At 45.5% G+C, this 25195-nt stretch overlaps 1 protein-coding gene across 4 annotated transcripts in view; it reads right to left on the bottom strand.

The window, feature by feature from the left end:
• The window catches only part of LOC131266037 (ribosomal protein S6 kinase beta-2), a 32240-nt gene that overhangs the window by 2903 nt on the left and 4142 nt on the right, over nt 1–25195 (bottom strand). For all 4 annotated transcript variants that reach the window (XM_058268379.1, XM_058268378.1, XM_058268380.1 and 1 more), the window contains exons 3-10: nt 1679–1719; nt 1397–1526; nt 1176–1307; nt 969–1102; nt 717–908; nt 531–621; nt 207–455; nt 26–133 (exon numbers count right to left, since the gene is read on the bottom strand). In XM_058268379.1, the coding sequence (XP_058124362.1) occupies nt 26–133; nt 207–455; nt 531–621; nt 717–908; nt 969–1102; nt 1176–1307; nt 1397–1526; nt 1679–1719 (1077 nt within the window). The remainder of the gene's footprint in view (nt 1–25; nt 134–206; nt 456–530; nt 622–716; nt 909–968; nt 1103–1175; nt 1308–1396; nt 1527–1678; nt 1720–25195) is intronic.

The following is a 25195-nucleotide window of genomic DNA, read 5'->3' as shown; positions in this document are numbered from 1 at the left end:
AAAATCATCTCCCACTTTCCCTCACCTGGAAGATTAGGTTGGCACTCTCACTCAGCGTTGTCTCGTCGGGCGAATCGACCGGAATCTCCTTGGTGAATTTGGTGTCAAACTGTGACACATCGTCCTCGCTGGCCTGTGAAGCGCGAAAAAAAAGCCGGGTTCAATCAGTGTGTCCAAAGTTTCCGCGAAAGACATTTGCAACTCACCAGCACTGGTTTGATCGGTGGTTCCAATCGTCTCGCCACCACATCCTCCCAGTTGACGTTCTTGAAGAATGGATGCGCCCGGACGGCCTGCCCATCGGTCGGTCCGCTGCCGAGACGCTGCGAGACCTGCCGCTTCATCAGCCGTCGGATTAGATCGCGCGAGTCCGGCGTCAGGTAGCCGGGGATGTTGAGCTTATCCTTCAGGATGGCATCGACCGTTTTCTTTCGATTGTCCGCACAGAACGGTGGCTGCACGAGGGGAAGGAAAAGGGGTTCCGGTTGTTTTTTGTGTCACTCGTCCGGCGCTCATTTTTTTTTGCTTACCATTCCCGTCAGCATGTCGTACATGAGGGCACCGAGGGACCACCAATCCACGGCCTTACCGTGTCCACTACGCATCAGAATTTCCGGAGCCCTGGATAAAGCGAAACGAGCCGGGAGAGAAATGGCAGCGAGTCAGTAAAACAAACGCACGGGAATGCCACGGGTCGAATGAAAATGTCCACTCACATGTACTCGATCGTACCGCAGAACGTGTGCGTCACGATGCCCTCCTGGATGTGTTCCTTGCAGAGCCCGAAATCGGTCAGCTTCACGTGACCCTGCGCATCGAGCAGCACATTCTCCGGCTTCAGATCGCGATAGATGATGCCCAGATTGTGCAGATGCTCCAGGGCGAGAATAATTTCACATAGGTAAAAGCTAAAAGTGAAAGAACCTCATTAATATATTCCTCCCGGAAAACTCCTTCCATCAACTTACCACGCCGTGTCCTCCAGGAATATTCCCTCACGCTCTAAATGCATGAACAGCTCGCCGCCACTCAAATATTCTAGGATTAAATACAGCTTGCCGCCGGTCTGGAAGGCGTATACTAGTTCTACTATAAATGGATGCTGCCGATGGAAAGAAGGAAGGAAAACTCATTAGGATGACGCAGAACGTGAATGTTAAACGTTTAATACTCACCCTAACCGCTTCTAATATATTCCGCTCCGCGCGTGTGTGGGCGGTGTCTTTTTGATTTCTAACTATCGAAGCTTTCTTTAAAACCTTCATTGCGAAGTATGAATTTGCATCAGCACCAGTGGTTTTTCTGACCTGCAAGTAGAGAACCGAACGCGGGCGTGTTAAATATGGGACCGCTCCAACACCGACTTTATCCCGCAATGGGGTGGGGGCGCACTTACTTGGAAGACTTTGCCGTATCCACCCTTGCCTAATACTTTCTTCAGCTCAAAGTCCTGCGGTCCGAGCTTTATCCGGCCGCCCGGATTTATGATGTCCTCCGACAGTGGTATCGTTTCCGAACCCTCGGTTCTGTGCGAATGAGAAACAAAAGCAACGATCAGACGATCCATTTACAAGAACCAACGTTATATGATGGAAATCTATCGCTCGTTTTGAATTCGAATCCAGAGTCCAGGTCCAGAAGAAATGATCCACTATTATTGCGCTTTAAGCTCACTTACTCTAGATTTTTGTTGATGTATAGTTCCGGTTCCAGGTCGACCTGTAGAAATAAAATGGAACGGAAGAGAAAAAAAAATAGCGCAACATTAGTACGATGCTAATATTTATGATCGATCGATCATTTATTAACCAGTGAATATTGAAGCTGTTTCAACAAGATGACCCTTTGACAGCGAACAGCCTTTTGACAAGGCAAAGCAAAAAATGTCCCGTACATAAATTAAAATGCCTTAAACATTTTAATTGCATTTAACATTTTCTAACCAACAAAAATTTAGATGAAGGAAGATAAATTATTATGTCGATCATACAGAAACATCGTGAGGTTTCAGGCATGGTCTCTTCTCTGAGATTATATTCCTTTTTTTCAAAATTAGGGTGAATATTTTAGACTGCTTTTGCAATCATAACAAAAAAATTGGAGGTTCCAAGTTTCTCTTTCCTTCGTGAAAATTCGCCGGTCAGCATCGGCTTCTTCCGCGTTTCATTTCCTTCCGTGCCAAGACCAGACCGCTTCAATCATTGCATCCAACGGCTCAATCATGCATAGAATGGCAAAAGCTGGCGACGCCGTCAAAACAGAATGAAAAACATCCTCAACGCCGTGTTCCGTGGTGGAGGTGAAACACGAAAATGCACACATCGAACAACCCAAATCCGCATCATGCACGCTAAACATAGAATGTCACAGGCGTCGAAGTCGTAGTGGGCCCCTTCTTGGTCCGTGCGCACTCTGTGTATCGCATTACATTTTCCGCAAGGGGGAAAACCGACATCCGGAAGCCGTAGTACCCACCCCAAAGAGGCACACACAGGGAACACAGGCGCGAGGCGAGGAATGAGTGGTAGCGAGCAGATGCAGACGATCATCATCATCATGATCCTCATCCTCATCCAAAGAACGGAACGAAGAAGACGAACTGTCTGCGCCGCCGGGATGTCGTTGAACTTTGGTCGGCAGACACCCCACACCCCGTCACCGAGAGAGGGAAGAGACGATGACATAAACCATACATGGTTGTCCCCTGTTGCACGCCCCGAACGTCTTGCCTTGGCCGTTTTTCTTCACCCGGCGGTTCTTGGTTTCACGGATTGTGCCAGCTGTGGCAGGGCAACCGCTTCTCTTCTTCCTCTGGCGCGAGGACACAACCATTCAGTCGGACCAAAGTACAACGACTCGCCTTTTCGAAGGAATTGCGAGCGAAGGGGCGCTTTTACGGTTCGTTTTTAAGGACACCGATACGATGCACCCGACGAACGCATTTCGAAAGGCCCTACCAGCATCATTTGTCAGCTGTTTTTCCCCCTTTTTGGGCGGTGTGCCGTGTTCAACAGCGTGTGACAGCCGGTTCCCCCGCATCGCTTGTCGATGTTCCAGTCCATCCTAATTTAGTGCTTATGAGTGTCGGGGCCCATCGGAAAACGGGGATAAACGATGAAACGTTTAGACCGTTCCGGAGGAGATCATGGTGCATTGTTTCGTGTTTCGGGATGGAAAAATCAATTAACGAAATTCTACAAACGAAACAAAAACGGAACAGAGGTATTTTTCAAAATATTCTTTTCATTTGACGGCACTTCTTTGGCAAATGGTTTGTAGCGTTTTATGATCGGGTTATTAAATTTTTCTATCAATTGAGTAAGGAGAGACATTTACATTCTGTTAGGTAAACCTCCAAGCGTTCCAGAGCTCGTTTTGAATGTTTAGCCATAACGAATCGTTTCGTTAAATTTGCTGTACAGATAAAAGATAATATAATTGTGGTAAAAATATGCCTGATCGACTTGCTGATCATGTACGTTGTTGTATATTGCTTGGAATTTTTAAGCAAGGAAAAACGTAGTTTGATAAGTTTTTATCAGTTATATTTTTAATTAAGAATGTTCGAATGAATTGAATTCTGATTTCTAGGTTTTTCTCAATAGTCCTAACCAGTCAAAATTTTGCAAAAACTTCTAAATGAATGCTGGATAATCAGAAATATAAAATCTACATAACGCGTACATTTGAACTTGAGTTTTATTTTTGTTTGTTTCCTATTTAAACATACAAACCATAACCGAATTGTGGTAAAAAAAATGCGTGCTCAACTTGTTTATCATGATTGGAATTTTCAAGCAAGAAAAAACCTAGTATGATTATTTTTTTAAACCATTTTTTTATGTAACAATGAATTAAATTCTAATTTTTTTTTCTCGCATTTTTCTCAATAGTTTAACTTCTAAACGAATGCTTGATCGTCAGAAATATAAAATCTATATTTGAACATGATTTTTATTTGTGTTTATTTCCTTCTTCGCAACGTTTAGGGTTCAAGAGAGGCGTCAGTTCCTCTCCGAGACTCGTTGCGATCGGACGCACTTTTTACAGAGCAGAGTGTTAAAAAACGTGCAAGAGCAAGCCACATCATGGCTGCTTCGAGAAGCACCCTGCGGGTGGATTTCTCGAAGCTCCCCAAAAGGCCGTCCTTGATGGAGGCCACAACCCTCGCCATGACCAAGCTGGGTCTAAGCAGCTCTTCTATCCTATCAATCCGGACGAAGCCGGCATCCCACTTCCTTCACATCCGAGTGAAGGACCAGAGCCTTGCTCTAAGAACCGTCGAGGAGAACGACGGCAAGCATTCTCTCGAATGCGACGGGAAGAAATTCCCGATTCCGATCGCAATGGTCGACAATTCCGTGGTCATCAAAATCCACGACCTGTCCGAGGACATCACGGACAGATGCATTACGGATTTCTTTGCTCGCTACGGAGAAGTCCGGTCAATCCGAGCCGGAGTATGGGCGAAGCCATACCCGTGTGCCGGAATCCCTGACGGATACCGCTACGTCACAGCGGTCTTGTCTAAGCCGGTGCCGTCATACGTCTCGATTGGAGGGGAAGAGACGCTGATAACATACTGGGGACAGCAGCAAACGTGTCGAACATGCCGTCTTGCTGCACACCATGGGATGACCTGCACCCAAGGCAGGAAACTGGTGGCTCAGAAGACGAGCGTCAACGAGAGGCTGTCGTATGCCTCAGCGGTGCAGAATGGCACCGAAAACCCTGCTCCAGCAACAGTCCCCCGGGCGAGCACACAAACCGTCCGTGCACCGACCGACCCGGTGAGCACACCGACCGTTCCGGCAAACACAATGCTCATCCCATCGAGCACACCGATCATCCCGGCGCCCGCATCGACCGTCCCGGAGAGCGCACCGGCCGTCCGCGCACCGACAGTCCCGACGAGCACATCGACCGTCGCGGCGAGCACATCGACCGTCGCGGCGAGCGCACCGGCCGGTGCTTCGAGTCTGACAATAGGCGCACCAGCAACGATCATCCCGATGCAGGCCACTAGCGTTGCGGCTAGTACACGGACCGTCCCGGCAGTAGCATCTTTCATCCGGGCAAGTGCGTTGACCGTACCGGCAGCATCGACCAGCACCAAGATGGACAACGCCGGACTTCAGGTGGACGCCGATACCTCATCGACGTTCAAAGCCCCTCGTGTCCCTTCACCTTCCGCTACATCTTCATCCCTTTCCTGGCAAACAGTGGCAGGTAAGAGAAAGACGGACGAACAGACGGACAGCGACGTGTCGTGCAAGTCTGGGGAGGAACCGATCAAGCGTAAGCCAGGTCGTCCTCCCAAAAAGACCAATGCCACGGCAGCGAAACCGACTGGGGTAATGGAAGTGGACGCATAGTGGTTTGGTGGAAATGGATGAGTTGATGACATCAGTGACGATCGCATCGATAAACATCAATGCGATATCCAATTCCACCAAACTAGATGCACTACGAACTTTCATACGTACTCTTGACACAGACATAATCTTCCTACAAGAAGTTTCTGTCAAAGACTTAGTGCTCCCTGGGTACAATGTTGTAACAAACATTGACCACACAAGGAGAGGTACAGCGATCGCCTTGCGGGTGAACCTAAAATTTTCTCACGTCGAGCGTAGCTTGGACTCACGACTAATCTGCGTCCGGCTTGAGAATTCTTCCACGCTATGCAACATTTACGCTCCTTCGGGAAGTCAAAACAGAGCTGAGCGGGAACTCTTTTTCAACCGCTCGTTGGCGTACTACCTGCGGAATGCACCGGGACCGGTCATCCTTGCAGGGGACTTCAACTGCGTGCTGAAGTCCAAGGACGCGACGGGTATGGGGAATACGAGTCTCACTTTGCAAAACTTTGTTGACAGTATGCAGTTGTGTGACAGCTGGGAGGCTCTCAAAGGAAACTTTGTAGAGTTCTCTCACATCACACGTGGTTCGGGCTCTCGCATCGATCGCTGCTACGTCTCTAAGGACATGAAGGATCAACTGCGTGCAACAGACATGCACGTATTGTCTTTCTCGGACCATAAGGCGCTCACGGTGCGCATCTGCCTTCCAAACATACCTCGGTTACGGCAAAATGGATACTGGCAACTTCGGCCACATATCTTGACAGCCGAAAACTTGGAGGAGTTTAGATGTAAGTGGAACTATTGGACAAAACAGCGAAGGAGCTTTGGCTCCTGGATGGAATGGTGGATTCATTTCGCCAAACCAAAAATAAAATCGTTCTTCCGATGGAAAACGAATGAAAAATACTCCATGTTCCGCTTGCAGCATAACATTCTCTATGCGAAGTTAGAGTCCTCATACGGTCGGTATCTTTCCAATCCGATCGAGTTGGTCAATATCAACCGTATAAAAGGAGAAATGCTACTCCTTCAGAGGCGTTTCTCTGAGGACTTTACACGGATTAACGAAACAAGGGTGTGTGGGGAAAACCTCTCCACCTTTCAGCTTGAGAAACGAAGGCGGGAGCGCACCGTGATCACCAGACTTACGTGTGACAACAACGTTGTTTTGGACTCTCCTAAACAACTGACAGACTATATACATACGTACTACAGGGAGTTATACACCGACGAGACAACGAACGTTGACGATACTTTTGCCTGTCATCGTGTAATCCCCGAAGATTGCGAAATCAACAACGATTGCATGGATGAGATCACCTACGGTGATGTCCTTCATGCAATTGAAAAATCGAAACCTCGAAAGTCTCCTGGGCCGGATGGAATTCCGATTGAATTTTATCAGCGAACGTTTGGGATAATTTGGAGAGAAATCATATTGATTCTCAACGAGGCTCTCAACGGTCGTTTCCCGGCGGCCTTTGTCGATGGGGTCATAGTGCTTGCGAGGAAAAAGGGAGATGGGTGCAAACTATCTTCGTACCGTCCGATCTCTCTGCTTAACACTGACTACAAGCTGCTTTCCAGAATTCTGAAGCTGCGGCTCGAGAAGATTATTGCTAGGTGGCAAATCATTTCACCGTCGCAGAAGTGTAGCAATAAACCCTGCAATATCTTCCAGGCTGTACTCTCTGTTAAGGAGAGAATATTCGAACTTAAACGGAAGAAGAAGTGTGCAAAACTCGTCTCTTTTGATCTCTCGCAGGCGTTTGACCGTGTTGACAGGGGCTTCCTGTTTGGAACGATGGATTCATTAGGGTTTAATCCCGCACTAGTGCGGCTTTTGAGGAAAATTGGTGAGCAATCTTCGTCCCGTGTCATTGTAAATGGATCCCTATCACCTGCCTTTCCCATCCAACGTTCCGTGCGACAAGGAGATCCCTTGTCAATGCACCTGTTCATCCTCTACCTTCACCCCCTCATCAAGAGACTCGAAGATATATGCTGCGATCAGGACGACCTGATCAACGCGTATGCTGACGACGTCTCCGTGGTGAGTACTTCCCCTTCCACAATCGAGCGGGTGAGAGCAGAAATTGAGGCCTTTGGAGTCACTTCTGGAGCGAGGTTAAACGTCCTTAAAACCACGGCTCTGGACATCGGAATGGTGACAACCGAGAACAGAATCAGCCTGCCATGGCTGCACACCGTAGAACGGCTCCGTTTACTTGGAATTCTGTTCTCTAACAGTATCCGGGAAACAGCGGGCCACAATTGGGATACTGTTATCAATCACTTTCGTCAGTTGGTATGGCTGCACAGGGTGAGAGATCTAAACCTGCTGCAAAAGGTAACGCTGCTCAACTCATTCTTGCTCCCTAAGCTATGGTTTGTTGCGTCAGTCTGTGGCCCTCGCGCAATGGACATAGCCAAGGTGACAAGTTTGATCGGATCTCTCCTATGGAACGGATCTGGGGGTATACGTGTCTCGCTCCAGCAGCTGGCCCTGCCACGAGACCGTGGGGGCTTAAACCTCCACATCCCAGCCGTGATGACAGCAGCCCTACTTACAAACCGCTATGTTGTAGAACATCAAAGCCTCCCATTTGGAGCCCAACACATCTTGTGTGCGGGAAACCCCCCAGATATTTCACCGATACCATCTACGTATCCGTGCCTTCGCAGTGTTATCCAGCAACTGGCGTACACTCCATCGGCGGTAAAAAAACAGCTATCCACCAAGGCCCTCCGCAGGTTGCAAGTGAACAGACTACCCCCAGCCAAGATTCAGTCCCATCCGAAGGCAACCTGGAAAAAGGTGTGGAACAACATACACCGAAGCAAACTAACAGCGGAGCAAAGATCCACCTTATATTTGCTCGCGAATGGCAAGATCCCGCACGGAGAGCTGCTTATGCGTATGGGACGCACGTCTTCGGCTTCCTGCATGTTCTGTGTTGAGTGTGACACCCTGGAACACATGTTCACCTCCTGCACTCGCGTTATTGCCGCCTGGGACCTGCTGCAGCAGTGCATCAGGAATGAAGCTCCAGGGTGTCAGTCGTCCTTCGAGTGTCTCCGATTCCCAGTGCTTGGGAAGATAAGCATTGCGCAGCGGAAGGTTGTCCTTCGTTTGTTTGCAAACTACATCATCCACATCATTGGAAACAATGATGCTGCGATCGATGTAAATGTCCTTAAGTGTGCACTGTATTTGTGATTATAGAGTATAAGAAAATTTTGTTTGTACACCTTATCTATTTATAAAATAAATAGTTTATGTTTTATAAAAAAAAAAACATACAAACCATAACCGAATTGTGGTAAAAAAAATGCGTGCTCAACTTGTTTATCATGATTGGAATTTTCAAGCAAGAAAAAACCTAGTATGATTATTTTTTTAAACCATTTTTTTATGTAACAATGAATTAAATTCTAATTTTTTTTTCTCGCATTTTTCTCAATAGTTTAACTTCTAAACGAATGCTTGATCGTCAGAAATATAAAATCTATATTTGAACATGATTTTTATTTGTGTTTATTTCCTTCTTCGCAACGTTTAGGGTTCAAGAGAGGCGTTTGACGGCCATTCTTTTATAGCGTACAAATCAAATGTGAACTATTTTTAGCCACCCATTCTAGACCTCAAAAATCATTCCAATTCCTTCCATTTGCGTTTGCATTGATTTTTTATGCCGCAAAGGTCATCACACAATCAGCGAAACGGAATCCCTCGGACCAAACTTATCGCTCGCACATTGCCCGGCTGGTTGGTATTCTCGGATTCATCTTCATGGCTGCAGTAAAATAAACTTTTACTGCTACGGCGGGAGGAAGTCGGATGCAGCATCAACAAGCAGCTTAAAAGCGCACGTAGAAATCTTCCGTAAGCAGCACCACCTTCGGAGATGATAACGGAGAGCCGTTGCACACTCGAATTGCTTATGCAAACTTTGTCCGTTTCTTATTTTTCTCGATCGCTCCTTTTTCCCTCCGAGATTAGCGCATCCATAATCACGTCCCGGGAAGGCGCCAGCGGAAGTCACTGCTTCACCGTCACGCTCTTTTCCGCTGTGGCAAAATTCGACACCTTAAACCGCGATTATCAGGCTCGGGCGAAAAAGTGAAGCAATTGGAAACTGGTCATAAGATTCTTCGGCTTATTTTTTTTTGTCGTATGACGAGTGAAGTGAAAAAATCAACATCAATCATCTGGGGAGTTGGAAAGGGATGCTGGTACGAAAAACGGTAAGCCCGATGTATTGAATTAGTGCTGGTGTATTGAATTAATGGTGGACAAGATTAACACTTTGTGCGGCCGCCACGCGAAAAAAGATGATCATCTCTGTTATCAGGGCCGGGGGAGAGGGCGACATGGGGGATGAACCGGCAAAAGCAAACCAGTCCAGTTCGAGTGTGTTTGTGAAATGGCGCAACGTGCCAACGGGGGGACAACCTTCGCCCGGGTGGTAATGGGAAGTCCAAACGCAAGCAAACCTCCCCCGGTAACGCCGTAATATGATGGAACGAACTCGAAATCCTCCCTCCCCGATGGCTATTTATACAGGACATTATTCCGCCCGCCGGTCACACCGCTTTTTTTTAAAAAGGTTCTACGTCAGCTGCTGGACAAGAAGTGTAAGTCTGGCCAGCGGACACGACGCACAACACGCGGGCCGTCGATGGTTTGACCCTGAAGTTATCTAATCGCTTCCCGATGGCAAGTGCCGATCGTGGTGGCCCATTCGGTCGAACCGTAAGTTGTAGAAAATGTCTGACTCGCTGAGGGATAGAAAAACAGGCCCTCCACACATACACGTTCGCTGTTCGAGTGGAGTCGAGTACCACACATCATCACCACGAGCCAAGAACTCCTTCCGACAGAGACAAAGAATTGAAAAGGCATCTCAATTAATTGAAGTGTCGTAATCACTTCAATTTGACAAAATTGCTTCGCCGTTCGAGCCGCTTATCGATCCTATGGAAGGGAAAACTTGTTATCGTTCTTTGAAGTGGAAGATTCACTGGAACCAATTGTGGAGGAAACTTGGTAACCTGTTTTGGTTTTATTGTTTATGGTTAGGGAAAAAGAAAACGGGTTTTATTGCGCCCCAATTGCCAAAAGAATTACCCTCAATGTAACCTACACCAACCGAAAATAAATAATACCTTAATGAACAATCGATCCCATCCTTTTTCCCGCTCCCCACTGGCGGTGTTGACCCGGAAAACTACTGATAAACAGTCAATCCATCATAGATAAGATCCTATTCCTTTGTTTTCCACCTACAACCATGATGACATGAGTCTTTAATAATGTCTCCCCAATGTTGCGAACTTCATGAAAATTCGAAACGACCAACCAGGAAGACGATGAGGACAAAACGAGAACGCTACACGCGCGCGCAAAAAACATCACACAGAGCAAACGCGACCCCGTCTAGGAGAAAAACCTTGTAAGGTTATTGACATCACTTCCGAAACAACGGCAACACCCCACACGCCCAGCGCTACCCATCGGATCGGGGCGGGAGGATGGGGCCCCCTTCGTCTTGCCCCAACTTTACTTTTCGGTCCGGTTTCTCGCGGGAGGAAAACAAAAGGGGAGCTAAATTACTCGATCGGGTGTTAGTAGTAGTAGTGGTGGTAGTAATGTACTTCTAGTAGCACCGGTCTTGGTTCTTAATGGAATACCAATCAAAACACAACCCTTCCGAACCACATCGACAGTATTTAGGTCGTGAAATAAAAATTCGCCCATGGAATGGTTTTACATCACAAGCAGAAAAAAAGCATACAACACCAAACAAAAATGGAGGCGCACGGTTGACTGTATACGTTTGATATTTGGTGTTACTTCTATTCGATATCCCCGTTTCGGAAACGTCACGATAACGATAGGCGAGTGTTATCGCATGGGTGAGTGAATGAAGGGACGGAAGCATCGGTAGCGTCTTCACGTAATAACGATGGCAAAATGGAAAAGAAATGGATTACATCGCTTGAGTGGGTAGGACAGGCGTGCTTATACGTAACCAAAGATAGCAGAATTTCGCTTCCCATTCCCTTTGCGTGACAGATGCGCATTCATCGTGGATACTACGCCACACACATTGGTGTATCACTTTTGGTGAGATTGCAAATTCTTCTTCTCACGATAAACCAACTAAACTGCGGTTATTTAAGCTACCAAAACCATCGCAAATGTACGTTCTATTAAGGGTATTAATTATTTCGTTTCTTAAGCTAAATTACTATCAACTAGAGTTGTGTAATTTATATTCAGATTCATGAATCCAATTGATTCTTTGTGTTTTAGAGAGTCATTAATCTTTGGATGAGAGATTCATGAATCCCAAAGATGCATCAACTGATGAAAAATGATGGGCCAAAAGTGAGTAGAGGGACCCCACCCGTTTTGTTATTTTTTTTGGTCTCATGATTCACGCCAATGAATGAATCGGGGAGATCCATGAAAGATTCATAAAAATTCATTAAGGCTTTGAAAGATTCATTAAGGTTTGAAGATTCGAATCCCAAAAGATTCATGAATCCATCTGAATGAATCTTAGGTGAAAGATTCTTACACGCTTTCCAGACTGCACCGTCGCGTAACGCGACGTCGCCTGACAGGCGCTGAACTCCATGCAAAAAAAACCTAGCGTGATCCGCGCGACATCGCGCAAGGTTTTTTTTTTTATATGGAGTTCAGCTCCTGTCAGGCGACGTCACGCTGTAGTGTGGACCCCGAGTTATGAATGAATCTCGCCAAAAGATTCTTATGAATGAATCTCACCAAAAGATTCATTATGCACAACACTACTATCACCTCATGAAACAAAAACATCGCTCTTGTGGGTAACATTAATCAACAAAGTTTATAACAATACGCTTCTGAAAACGTTTCCCCTGAAACTTCCATTTTTTGTTCTGATAAAATTTTATGAACATTGAAAAGTTCAAGCAACCTGAATACACCTGATTGTCAAAAATATTAATTATTTTTGTTTGGTGTTCAAAGTAAGGGACGTAAAACATTTAAAATGTGAAAGTAAGGTACGCTTATCACTGGACAGACAATCCATAACGTTCACCCCAATTGAACGTCGAGTTGTCAGTTAATGTAATTAATTAATGTTGCCTCCATCTTATCGGTAAAGGCCGAAAGTACGCTGTCATGAATCAATTTCGTGTACGTTCCTCGGCCAGTCAGCCGCTTGTTAGGACAGCGGACTTTCAGGGGCGGACTACCAAACTCGACAAGAAATTTCGTCCGCTGAAGAAACTGGAGCGAACTTCAAACCGGGACACCGCGGCTTTTGCTTCCGGGATTTTGGCTGAGGGACGGGACTGAACGTCTGACACACCAAGGACATCCTCTTACATGATGCCGATTTTCCTCGAAATGTGCAGGCCGAGAGCAGAAGGAACCCTTTTTCAGAGCGAACATTTCGTCTCCTAGCTTCTACTGTGTTGTCTGTGTGTGCCGACGCCCTAGTGTCACTGCTCGCGTACACTTAGAGCGACGATTACTATTTGCACAATCTGTCGGCCCACCCGTTCGCCACCCTGCTTAGGCTTCCCCTTCCGCCCAGTGTCTTACGCGAGCCACGGAGCTCTATCTCTCAAGCTCTCAGCGACCACAAAACGGCACAAACGGGCGTCACGAACCGCGAAGCTTCTACCCTCCCTTCCCTCACCTCCCTCGTGACGACGCTTCCCGCCTTCCCCTCCCCCCTTCCTAGAGGCGATAAATTTTTGGACTGCGTCAAAATATATTCCAATCGTGCACTACCTTGAACTCGCACTCGCGGACCGGCGGTTTCGTTATCGTTCGATGAACGACGGAAACACCGCACAAACACGTCGACTTGTTGGCGTCGGCCATATTGGACCCGGCGTTTAGGAGCCGCGTAGCTCGGATCGAGGCGGGACCGGGTGGGCGGGCGGGAGAGGAGCAAAAACAAAACAAACCCCCCAGAGATCCGAATGCGAATGGAAGACACATTTTCTTAAACCCATTTCTTGGCCGAAAACTGGTCTTGGTTTGGGGCGAGCTCTTATGCTGTGAAGCAGGACGACGAACGGGGCACAGAACGAATTTATGGGACGGACGAGACCCGGTGAATCGCAACCATACACACACACACACACACACACACAGCACACACGTACGCCCGACTGCACCCAGAATAATATTAAATGTGTTTTATAACTAGCCCCCGTTTTTTTTGTTGCTGCTGTCATTGCCACCAATTAGCGGAGTTTTTCACGCATTATCCGTGATATTTCTTTCAAGTCAGGCCGAAGGAACAGCTCAATTTCCATCGTGCAAGTTACCGTACAAAACCTTAAGTAGGGAAGAAAATTCCACTAAACTTTTCATCTCGAAATGAGTTTTATTTTGTTTCTATTTTTGTACATTGAGTACTTCGTCAGTAATAAATTAATAAATATCAAGAAAAGAGTAAACTATGAAACACCAAACACTAAAAGTTCGGCGTAACTCTTATCAAGTCCCAGTACTTTTTATGTTCCTCCGATTTTAAGTAACACGCAACGAGAAGTTCGAAGAATTTAAATAAAATTATCAAAAGCGAATGGCATCACTAAGGCGCCATTCGTCATGGGGAGAAACATGAGCAAGAAACGTGATATCAGCATCACTGAATCAACCTCGAAAGCACTCCCGAATTGACATCATCTCCACTCAATCCAACAAACAACAGCCAACAAAGTCGAGTAGGCCTTGCCGAGGAAGAACGGTATGTGAAGGTCATTCACATTAACAAAACCGGGAGTGGCAGCAGGCCGTGTTAAAGGACACGTGAAAGCAGTGCTGCGGTAAGTAGTACTAGCCGACTACCGAGCGCCACTGACGGGCAAACGGAAACGAAACGAAACGAAAAAGAAAATACTAACTTTTTCTCATCTCCTGCGGAAAACGCACATGCGCAAGCGACACTCTTATCGTGAGTGACACAACAGTGAAATGGTTGTGGTAGCCCGAAGCGGGAGGGCATGGACAAGGAAGCTGCCATACGATAGGTACGTGTCAAAATGGCGCTACAACGAAGCGTTGTTATCAGTTGAATCGTGAGCAAACATTACTAAAAACAACTTTGCAAATTGTCCCCGTGGTTTTGCACCCGCAATCGAACAGCTTGATTCACGTTCTCGGCAGCCCACTCGTCAGGTGGTATCGTTATTGTTTATGTAGCAGACACACCGTTCAATAACAGCGTATATTTTTACTCACTTGTTTTTGTTTTGTTTTTGCAGAAGCCTCGCACTTTTTCTATACTTCTGGTGCGTTATCATTTGCGGGCATGAGTTCGCACCGACTCCCTGCACTTGCAGCAAACTTGTGCTATCAGAAGACACTGTTGGCGATACCGGGTGGAATCAAGGGCGGCCAAGGTTGCTGCTGGTCGGAAGGGAGACACGTGCCCAGGCCCGGGCAACCTTGGAATAATTACCCATAGTAAATATTCATTTGAGAAACATTTCTTTGTTTTAATTTATTTTTTTATTTCACCTTTTTCACGCTTCTTTTACAAGTTAGATTTTAATAATTTCCATAGCTTTATAAAGATCTTATTAATATTTACAACCGTTAGTAGGAAGTGGTAAGAATCCGTGCACTATATTTAGTCGACGCACTAATTACAAATTCTTCGCTTTGGACGCATCGATTTGTCTCCTTTACGACATCGATTGTGTTTTTTATTGAAGAAAAGTTGCAAAAACAGAGGATGCAATAATTTTTTAAAAGTTTAGTTGAAGTTTACCGAATGTATTACAATAAATGGAAAATGTTTGATTGGAAATTTGCTACCAAAAATTTGGATGTATAAAATCAGTGTCATGTCGTGTCTTAGAAATAAATAGAATTTAAGTAATTTTCAATAATATCAGCATATGATACAGGAAACTGTATGAATGAAAAATGTACAAAAGTTTGGAGAAATATAGAAATACTTAATAGTTCCTTTCAGAACTTACTATCTGTACTTGAAACTTCCCGTTTTGTTGCAACTGTTGCCTCCCACAGTTCTATTGCCATCACGCGCGTTAAAATGTTGCAACGCTGCAACAACTAATGGCAGCCATAAAATAATTCATTAACTTTTAACGATACCGGTGTGCCGTATAAAACTCATAGCTGGCATGGACAATTACAGTGGAATCGAAAGGCATCCGCGTTTGGCTAAACAATCCTCTTGATGATTTCTTACACTTTGAAGCGAATCGGGAAGGAACTCTTCCTTCTCTAAACCTCGTGTTCTATTACTTTCGACTAAATCAACAAAGCGCTGTTGTTTAGCCCTTAGATCACCACCATAGTTTCGCAGTATTTTATCGTCTAACTATTTGCAACGCTCCACGCCGGCGAAGACGATTTGAAGGAACTTTGCCGAGGGAATTCACCGGCGTGTGGTTGTGCTGCGTAATTGTTTATGTTTATGGCCGCACACGCGTGTGCACTCGAGCAGCCCGCGGAGAACCGATCGAAGTCGTACAATGTTTGTTTGTTTATTATTCGTTGCACCAGCCCCACTCGCCCCCTTTACTACCGCGCCCTGGCGTCGAGTTCTCGTTGCACACACGTTGCAAAAAAAATGCATCATTCACCCCTGCGCACCCCTTTATTACGCATCATCGCTGCTCGGGCGAGTGCATTCGACGACGAGCGAGTGCTGCTTCACGTAGTATATGCGCAATTCATTCGGCAGAAACATCCGGAAAAAAATTAGCACACACACGCACACAAGGCTGGTACACATTTCATTCATGACTCGGTGGAAAAGAGTGCGAATGAGAAAGAGAGAAATGGCTTGTGCTGCACAACTGCAGTATCGGTGCATCGGGGCCACGCGCACACACACACACAAACACACAAATCGGTGTTCAGCCGAAACGGACGACGGGGAACGATAGAGACGGCAGGAAGGTCACGAAACGAAATGGTGACGTAAGATGGAGTATTGCTCGGGGATTTTTTTCCTCTTGATTCTATCGTATTTTTTGTGTCATCGATTACCACACAAAATCATGCCTTCTCACTCGCTCAACCACGTCTTTTTCACCTTTAACCCTCTCTCTCGCGCGCTTTGTGATATTTGGATACCACGATGACCTCATTCTCAACCGACTATGACGACACACAACAACACCATTTGTGTATCCATCCACTCCACGGGATCGCGTGAGAATGAGAGAAACAAACCGCGATTGCATGCCAAGACAAACGAATGCATATGCTGCAATGAAAATGCAGTTTGAAGCGATACGAAAAAAAAACCACCCACACACACCAACACGACTTTGCGTATTGATTTCCTTTCACATCCAACACAAAAGCAGGCGGCGCTCAATGGAAGACGGGCCTAATAAGAGGATTACGAACATGTAAATATTTTTAAAACGACAACTGTGACTGACCACGAACATAAATTGAATGTGGGTCGCGAAAAGGATTGCGGTGATTAATTGAATGACATGGATTTACAGTGTTTTATCAACCGGATGTCAAAAGGGTAGTCAAAATGTCAAATGACACACTATTTTCATCGCGCCTTCATTGAGTTTTTGATTTCCAACTGTTGTTTTAATGTTCGTTTTCTTTTGTAAAAAGTTAACGTGTTCATGTTCTAAAAAAAATCAAATACATTCTCCAACGATTTGCACCAAAAACATAAACACAAGCGGAGCCATACGTCATCATCCGGTGGCAATCAATTTGTCTCCACACTTGTATGACTTCAGCTTCACTGCGAACGGAAAGAAGTTACACGGCTGAAATCGACCATTGCTTACATGATTTTATAAAAGCTGACATTTCCTTTCCCCATGTCTTATATTTCCTTCTTACAGTCTTACGAGACGTTCGAAAGGAAGTGTTTGTGTTTTTTCTTTTTGGTTTTCTCCAACAACATTCCCCCGCAAATTTTGCTTTTACTTTCTCCGCCTTTTATGCGATTTCTGCGACACATTGATTCGTCAGTGAAATGATATAAGCAATTGTTGTATTTACTTTAGTATTTGCTGACCTTCAAAGACTAATCACTTTACTTCGATATTTTCCATCCTTACACTACCCACGGGTATGTCCCGTCGTTTTGTAGGATAAGCAAACAACATTTGCCACACATTTTGTAAATGTTCTACACAAACTTCCTGTCTGCTCTGACGATTTTCGCTATAGTTGAGTTTGGAGGCTTGGGACTATTTTCTTGATCATGACGCAAATCTCCCCCGTCTGGAAGGGACGCAGATGGTTTGTTTATGCAAAATATGTGTGTGGCATATACAGTATTGCCCACGTACAAAACCGGCTTCTGACGTAACTCGGACTTCCGCGAATCGGTACGACTCGTGTATAAAGGTCGACCCGTAATTGTTCGGGGAATCCCTAACGGTCAGGTCAGGGTGTGTTATGTTTGTGCAGTGTTGCCCTTCGCTGAACAGTAATTGAATGTAATGTAATTTACTAATAAAAGGAGGTGATAGGATATGGCCATTGCATCGTTTCAGGGAGTTTTTCTGTACTTTGAAATCGCTAACCCTTGCTGGTCCCTAACAAAATCGTCCCGAACACGGCTAATAATAAATCACTTGGGGCTTGGGTATTTCCGGTAAGCATGGTCGGAATGTCGGAATCATCGGACAAAATCTGTGCCAAGCCGGCCGGCTCCCGGCCGTCCCGCCGTCTGCTCGAACCTGCGCGCTTTGACCTACTGATACAGATTCCAACCGACCGACCGACCCCACTCGGTTGACTTTCAGTTTCAGACCCCCCACTCCCCCATCAACATCTTCTCGCAACCGAAGGTAGTTGTGGTCCAACCCGGGTGTACTCAGAGAAATTACCCGCAATGCTATTTACTGCCCAGGTATGCGATCATCATCGTGATCGAATAGCCGAAACCTTCGGAAACGATTGAACGTTAGACCAGAAAAACTTGAGAAAAAAATAAAATTCATGAATCAGTAATACCACACGGGTTAGAAATGATGTTTTGCTAGCTATGATACTGAATGATGGGAAATTTGGAATCGCAATAGATAGCAGCAATGACTTTCAAGCCACTGCTCGGTTTGAGAGATAAGACCAAAATAGCTTATCAATCGCTCACCGACCCCAACACAAACGAGAAAAAGAGTGATGGTTGGAAAAAAGCCTTCCCAAATGAAGAGTATTTTGTTTTAAAATACGGTGATTTTCGGTGATCAAACATTGGGAAGGCTTTTCCTTCGTATCTTTCGCAAAAGCAGCACGAGCAAAACATGTGTACCACACTGTAGCCAGCCGTCTAAATGCAGTGCCGTTTGCAGCACCGAACTGTGTGCCCCCCCCCCCCCCTCCACCCCGCAAAACAGGCGCGCGGCGCGGTGGTCTAGTTTCTCTGCCACTCTTTTATCTTCGTCCGCGTGTTCGTCTAACAGACATTCGTCATTGACCTACTTTCGGGGCTGCTTCTTGGTGTGTGCCGGGGGGTGGTGGTGGTGGTGTTGTGTTTCCCTTTTTTTTATATTCGTCTCAAACCGTTAATGTTGCCTCTCATGATGTTTCGTGTGCCGGCTCGGCATGATTATGTGGTGCTTGGTGCTCGGTGGTATTTGTGTGGAATTTTTGGTTGGTGTGTTGGTGTTCCCCATGGAGTGTCCCAAAAGCTGAACCAAAAACCCCATCAATAACAGACCCTCTCTCCGGGGGACACGAACACAAGACTGGCACTGTTCAAAGTGACTCTAATTTTATCCAAAACCTTGCGAGCGTCCGGCAGTGTTTGATTGCATCAATTCGTAGGCATTTTTCTACTTTTCCACGAGGCCAGTAGTATTTGTTGTTAGGGAATGGTTTGGCCGAACTGCACCACGTAGCATGATTATGAAAATGATTACTAACGATGGCACAGTTAAGGGGTTTTCCCAGCACCAGTTTGAAGTGATTAAACTATAATATATATTCGTCGAATTTTTAAACGCCTTTGTAGCCATCAGATGTAAATGGTATGCATTTAAAAAAATCAGTTAAATTAATTAAATTAGGAAACACGCTGCGCCCATTTTACTTGCGAACCACAAGGGAGATTGTGATGTAATCGGGCCAATCTATTGATAGACCGGCGATATCACTCGTTTGGGCGATAAAAATAGCTTTCCGCACAGTTTGGGTGGTGGTTGGGGGTTTGTGTTCACGATCCCATTCTCCAGGATCGAATGCCAAACCAAATGGTGTTAGTTTATGTTTCAGATCTACGTGGTAGGAAGTCAGGGAATCCGCAAGGGATAAGAGAAACTGAAAAAAGTTCGTTTATCTATGCGTCAGAGAGAAAAGATAGTTTTTCGAGTGCGTCATTGCGTAGGATGTAGGCACGAGGTCCTTGATACAAACAAGAGTATGGAAGAAGTGGAAAATAATATCACAATCGCTAGATAAACCATCATGCGAACGGTAAAACAAAAGAGAGTTACAGCTTTAATACTTCGAAGGAAAATTCAGTGCAACACAAAAAAAAAACCGTCCTTTTCAGGTGGATGACTTTTCCAACGCACGTGGGCGCGTCTCGGAAAATTCCCAGCATCATTCGCTTCTACGCGAAAAACCCTTCCAAATGACACACGAACGATTCGGCACGGGGAACTCAGGATGACGTGGAGCAAAACTGTCGCCGGCAGGTCGTGGACGAAAATTCCTTAAATGTTTCAACCACCAAGTCACGGCGACCCCAAACGGGGCCCAAGGAAAAATAAAGCACACCCACATACACACACCATGAGCGAAACGACCCTCGAGAAAATCGGAAAACCAAAAACAAAAAAAGTTTCTTTCGTTTCAACATAAACCGCGTCGACGGCGTAAAGAAAGGAAGAAAATCCTTACCATCCCTCCCACCTACTGACGGGCGACACATTACCACTTCCTCTCCCCGTCCGTATCGGGGGTGTAGGTGTGTGCCCAAAGGAAAATGGTCTAAAAATAATCACCCGACCAGAGAGGGAGGAAGGAAACGTTTTCCGTCTCCGTCGCGGAAAAAAAGCGGAAGCGCACGGAAAATGCGAGAGGCTGGCTGGGGTGGGGGTCGGACCAAGACAAATCCGTCGACGTCGGAAAGCGACAAATGTGTTTTATGCGCCCGGAACTATATTTAGGCAGACGACTGTGTCTCGGCCGCCGGCGAGAGGGAAAAATAAAAATACCAACGCGTGTAACGTTGTAGTACGAACGCGGGTGTAATACGAAAATAATTGGTCTCCCTTTTTTCCCCCCCGGAAGTAAGCGGAGTGATTTTAGAACGAAAAAAGTACGTTCGTTGAGTTGTAGAAGGTTGGGTTTGTTCGAAAGAGTTTAACTTTTTTGTAACACATGGTGCAACTCACGAAAATATCGAAATTGAGCTGCATTATTTGACGTTTTTCCCAGTGGAAAAGGTCCCTTTGAAAAAAAAATAAAGACAAATCACCGAGAAAATATTAGTTGGCGCCACACGTCTGGTGAGATATTTTCTACAAAATCCACGAAGAAAAAATAAATTGCACCCTCAAAACCCGAGTCTTGCGACCCCGATGGAGGCGCCTGGTACGTGGGAGCACGAACATCGGATTTGTGCATGGCGTTTGCATGTGTATGTGTGTATGTGTGGGTTACGAATAAATTTAGCTACACGAGGAAACTGACACCCGCTGTAACCTAGGATTTTCCCGAGTGGGTGGAAAGCAGCCGGCTACGATCGATGTGCGAATCGTGCGAAAAATTAACGTACATTAGTTAGGGTTATACGTTGTTCCCAAATTCTCACCCACCGGGCAGAGAAACCCTCTCCCTCTTTATGTATTCAATTTGGCCATGGTCCAAAATTGCATTAGATTTGGTGAACATTTGGTAGGGGTCTTACGGAGATAAATCGATGACAAGTTTGGTTATCTTCAACTTTATACCATGCCTGGTTTGCTTTATCTTCTCATTTTTTACTTATTATAAATATCTTTACAATCGGAATTTTGCAAGTGTACAGCAATAAAATATTGGCAAATATGCAAACAAACCTGGTACGTGTATGGGAAAATTGAAGAACACATGTTTCAGAAAAGTAATATCGTACCAACTATTTTTTGTAAACAATATATAGTTATTTTAAGACAGTAGAACTCATTCGATCAAGCTAAAGAAATTCAACAAACAATTTGATGAGATGTCCAAAAAGCTAGAGTTTATTTATTTCGTGACTTATATTACAACGACCGGGGGTTATTCGGGGTTTATCAACTACAGTTTGTTCCATTCACTTTCTTCCGGCTCTCTCCATCTCTCTTTCTTCGTTCATAACCGAATCGAATGATAACGATTGGCAAAGTGAACATACGATGCTGGAGAAACGCAACACACACACATACAATAATTGTGTTAAATAGCGTGGACTTTGCACGATCAAAGGGAAAGTAGGCGATTTGCAAATACCATTCTCATGCGCCATTTTTTCCCACTCGAGCCACCATCGAACGCACATACACAAACTTGCTTGCGTAAGGCGTCCACAAAACCCTACCCTCACCCTACCCCTTTTCCGCCTTCCAAGAGATAATAGAACATCTGACCAGCTGGGAACAACCGGCCAAGGCAAGCGGCTCAGGCGGCCACCACCATCTCAAGACGCGAAAAGAAGTAGGTCGCGGGTAAAAGGCTGGTACGATCGGTGCACCGATCAGCTGATCCCGGGAGGGCGGTGGAGGCACACTCAGGAAGGGTTATCGCACCACCCAGCAGCCGGGCTGGAATGTTGGCTAGTGTTTTGTTCCGTTCACCGTTCGCCACACGAAGATGTTGAATGTTCCGATTTCATACTTATTTTAATTGGAATGGTGTCACGCAAATTGCGCCATATTTGTGAGGATAATCTAAATCAAGTTTGAATAATCATAAAATTTAATTCAAGTATGAATAATTTTCCTGAGTTAGTTTATTTTATGTAGCTATTAACAAATTTTTTTACTAGAGTAGATCTTGTTTACCCCAGGAAGGAATTTGCGGCTTGTAGAAAAATATAGTACGATGGAAAATAAACGCAAGAAAGTAGGAAGTTCAAGCTCAAGGAAAACGCGCTCCGCACAGAAAGGCAAAGCAAACGAAGCAAAGGGGTATAATTTGCATACTTGTCACCCAACAAACAGGCGGCGAGAGTTGAATGCTGAGAAAGTGAACGGCGGTCACACCACCGGAAGAATCTCAACCTGCAGGTCTTGTGAACTGTAACATTTGCAGCAGCACTGCATTCCATCATCGAAACTTTTTCCTATTCCGATCCGACCCGGTAAGATGTGGCCTTTTAAAAAAGGGAATTTTCCATCCCCGATCAAAGAAGTGTACACAAACGAATGTGAGAGAAAAGGGAAAAAGAAAAGGCTACGGTGGTGAGCCACTTGCGACAACAAACGCCAGAGCACACGCAAGCTCGTCGGTTGTTGTTGGACGGTTCTTCGCCCGTCTTCATCCCTTTCCGCGTTTCTTCTGTGGAACCGAAACGACGGACTGAAAGAAAATGCCAACTTTTACTGTTACCTCGCGGCGTACTGCACTCGCTCGAGTGTGGAAACCGTTTTCCTCCGGTTGCTTGGGAATTTCCGTACGCCTTTCGGGGCGGGTGGCGTTTGGCTTTACCGCTACACACGCTGGAGGGCTTTTACGTAGCCTTTTATGGTGCTGGTGCGGGAAACAACGGCAACATCGACGACGCCCCAAAGATGGAAGACAACAGCTGTTTCGGTGCGTACTTTTCCAACCGACAAAACGAACTGAACTATGCTGCTAGTTCTAACAACATATTGAACATTTGATAGCTAAGTATGTTGATATAACGTGAGACATCTTACATAGTACTGTTTAGAAAACTCGTTAAGAGTGTAATGTATAAAAGGCTAAAATCACAGATAAATCATCTTTATAAAATTGGCAATTCTATCTACACAACAAAAATGTGTTCAACATGTCCCTACCCCTCGAAAGGTTGCATTAGTTACCGTTATAAACATAAACCATCATCAAAGAGAAGGGTCCACCATCTATTCGAAAGCAAAAACAATTCATATTATTCTAAAAACATCATACTTTGGTACGATAACAAATGCAGAAAGCTATTGGGCCGTGACCATGACTCAGAGCCTGTGTTCTCCAACCTCCGATAGGGTTAGATTTTCATCGCTTGATTTTGTGTGGTATACCATACCAGCTCGATTGACTCATGCTCTGTACCAGGTGGTTAGTCATCCAAATGGCTTCTTTGCGGTACAAAAAAAGCGCCACCAGTCATCGACCGGAGGCCACGTGTACGCCGTGGGCTTCTCTCCTCCGAAAATCGATCTCCGTTTTTCTCGCGGATCGAATTCTCCGGCTGTTTTCCATGCGGATTACTGTGCGTTCTGAGGCTGGTTGCTCTCGCGAAACGCTGAAACAATTCGTTTGACGCTGCGTCATTGATTCCCCGGCCCGACGATGTTGGTGTGGGGGGGCGCGAGATCCCGTGTTCGCATTGGTCGCCAAAGGGCCGTGTAGAGTATCCGGCTTTGTTTACCCTGTCGGTCGTGTACTTCGCGCGCTCCGGAACGTCATCGGACGCGTGACGTCAGCCGAGTAAGCAGCTTCACGTCAGCCTACCTAGAGTTTAATGACCACGGGATATGTCGGGATCGAAGGCGTTGCATCTCATGCGTGCAAATGACGATGACCGGTGCATCCCCGCGTGCGCGTGCAGGTTGGCTATATGGTTGTGAAATTGCCAACTGAAGTCGGAGTATCTGAAGAGAGATATCTGAAGATATCGGGAGGGAACACACCCCACGCACGAGAGTGTCACATGATATGAATGAATGAAACTCTCGGACAGAAACAGAGTGATGCTTCAAAAGGATGATAAATGGTGTATTTAATATGTAGCTCGGGAATGTATGGCGGGCCTTTTAAAGACATAAATGAACCGAATTGTTTCATTCATTCAATTACAAAATTCAGATTCAAAGTATGCAACAATGCATTTTGTCCGTTTGCTTTTTCGTTTTTTTCTACGCCAACGAGAGAGAAAATAAAGAAAACATCATCTCATATCGTAGAACCGAGCCTCAGTGATCGGATGACTGATGCTGGCGTGAATGAGTCGCGGCTTTTCTTTCCAATGGTTAAGACAACAAAACAACAATACTACACACATCGTGCCGGCCGGGTTAACAACCGCACACACACACACGCACAGACGGGCGCTGACTTCTTAGACCCCCCTGTCTACCCGCGGAGGAGCTGAGGATAAATATAACATCGCAATACTTTTCTGAATCATCCCCTTTAAATGGTGGTAGAAGGGTGAACAGCTAAAGAAAACAATCCGCCATAGAACATCCGCATCCAGCGCACGCGAAATTTGTTCCAGGTGAGTATCGCGTGAAAGGAAGCTAAAAATTAATTAATTGTAATAGATATAAACGTTAAAATCTATTCCGTATCTTTGATTCCATCGGACTGGCGAGTGGTAAATAGATGCAGTCACAAACCGGAAAGAAATCGGAATGCATTAAACCTGACATTAGGAATGTGATCGTGAAGTAGTAAACGAGCACGATTTAAGCCAGGAAATGGAATAATTTATAAAAGCAACGCAGGTTACAGATCGAATCATATACTTGCACGAATGCAGCCGCCGGAAAAGTGGCATCATCCGGCAAAAAATGGATGTTGAACTGGACGAAAACAAACACAGCTCATCAAGGTAAAGCAAGTCAAAATAAAAATATCGCTGAATGAAGCCAACCGGGAGATAACGCCCGAGGATCAATAAACA

This window comes from Anopheles coustani, chromosome 2 (assembly GCF_943734705.1).
Source record: "Anopheles coustani chromosome 2, idAnoCousDA_361_x.2, whole genome shotgun sequence".
Lineage (NCBI taxonomy): Eukaryota > Metazoa > Arthropoda > Insecta > Diptera > Culicidae > Anopheles > Anopheles coustani.
Note: the sequence above shows the minus strand (reverse complement) of the source record. Positions and strands in the feature narration are given on the sequence as shown.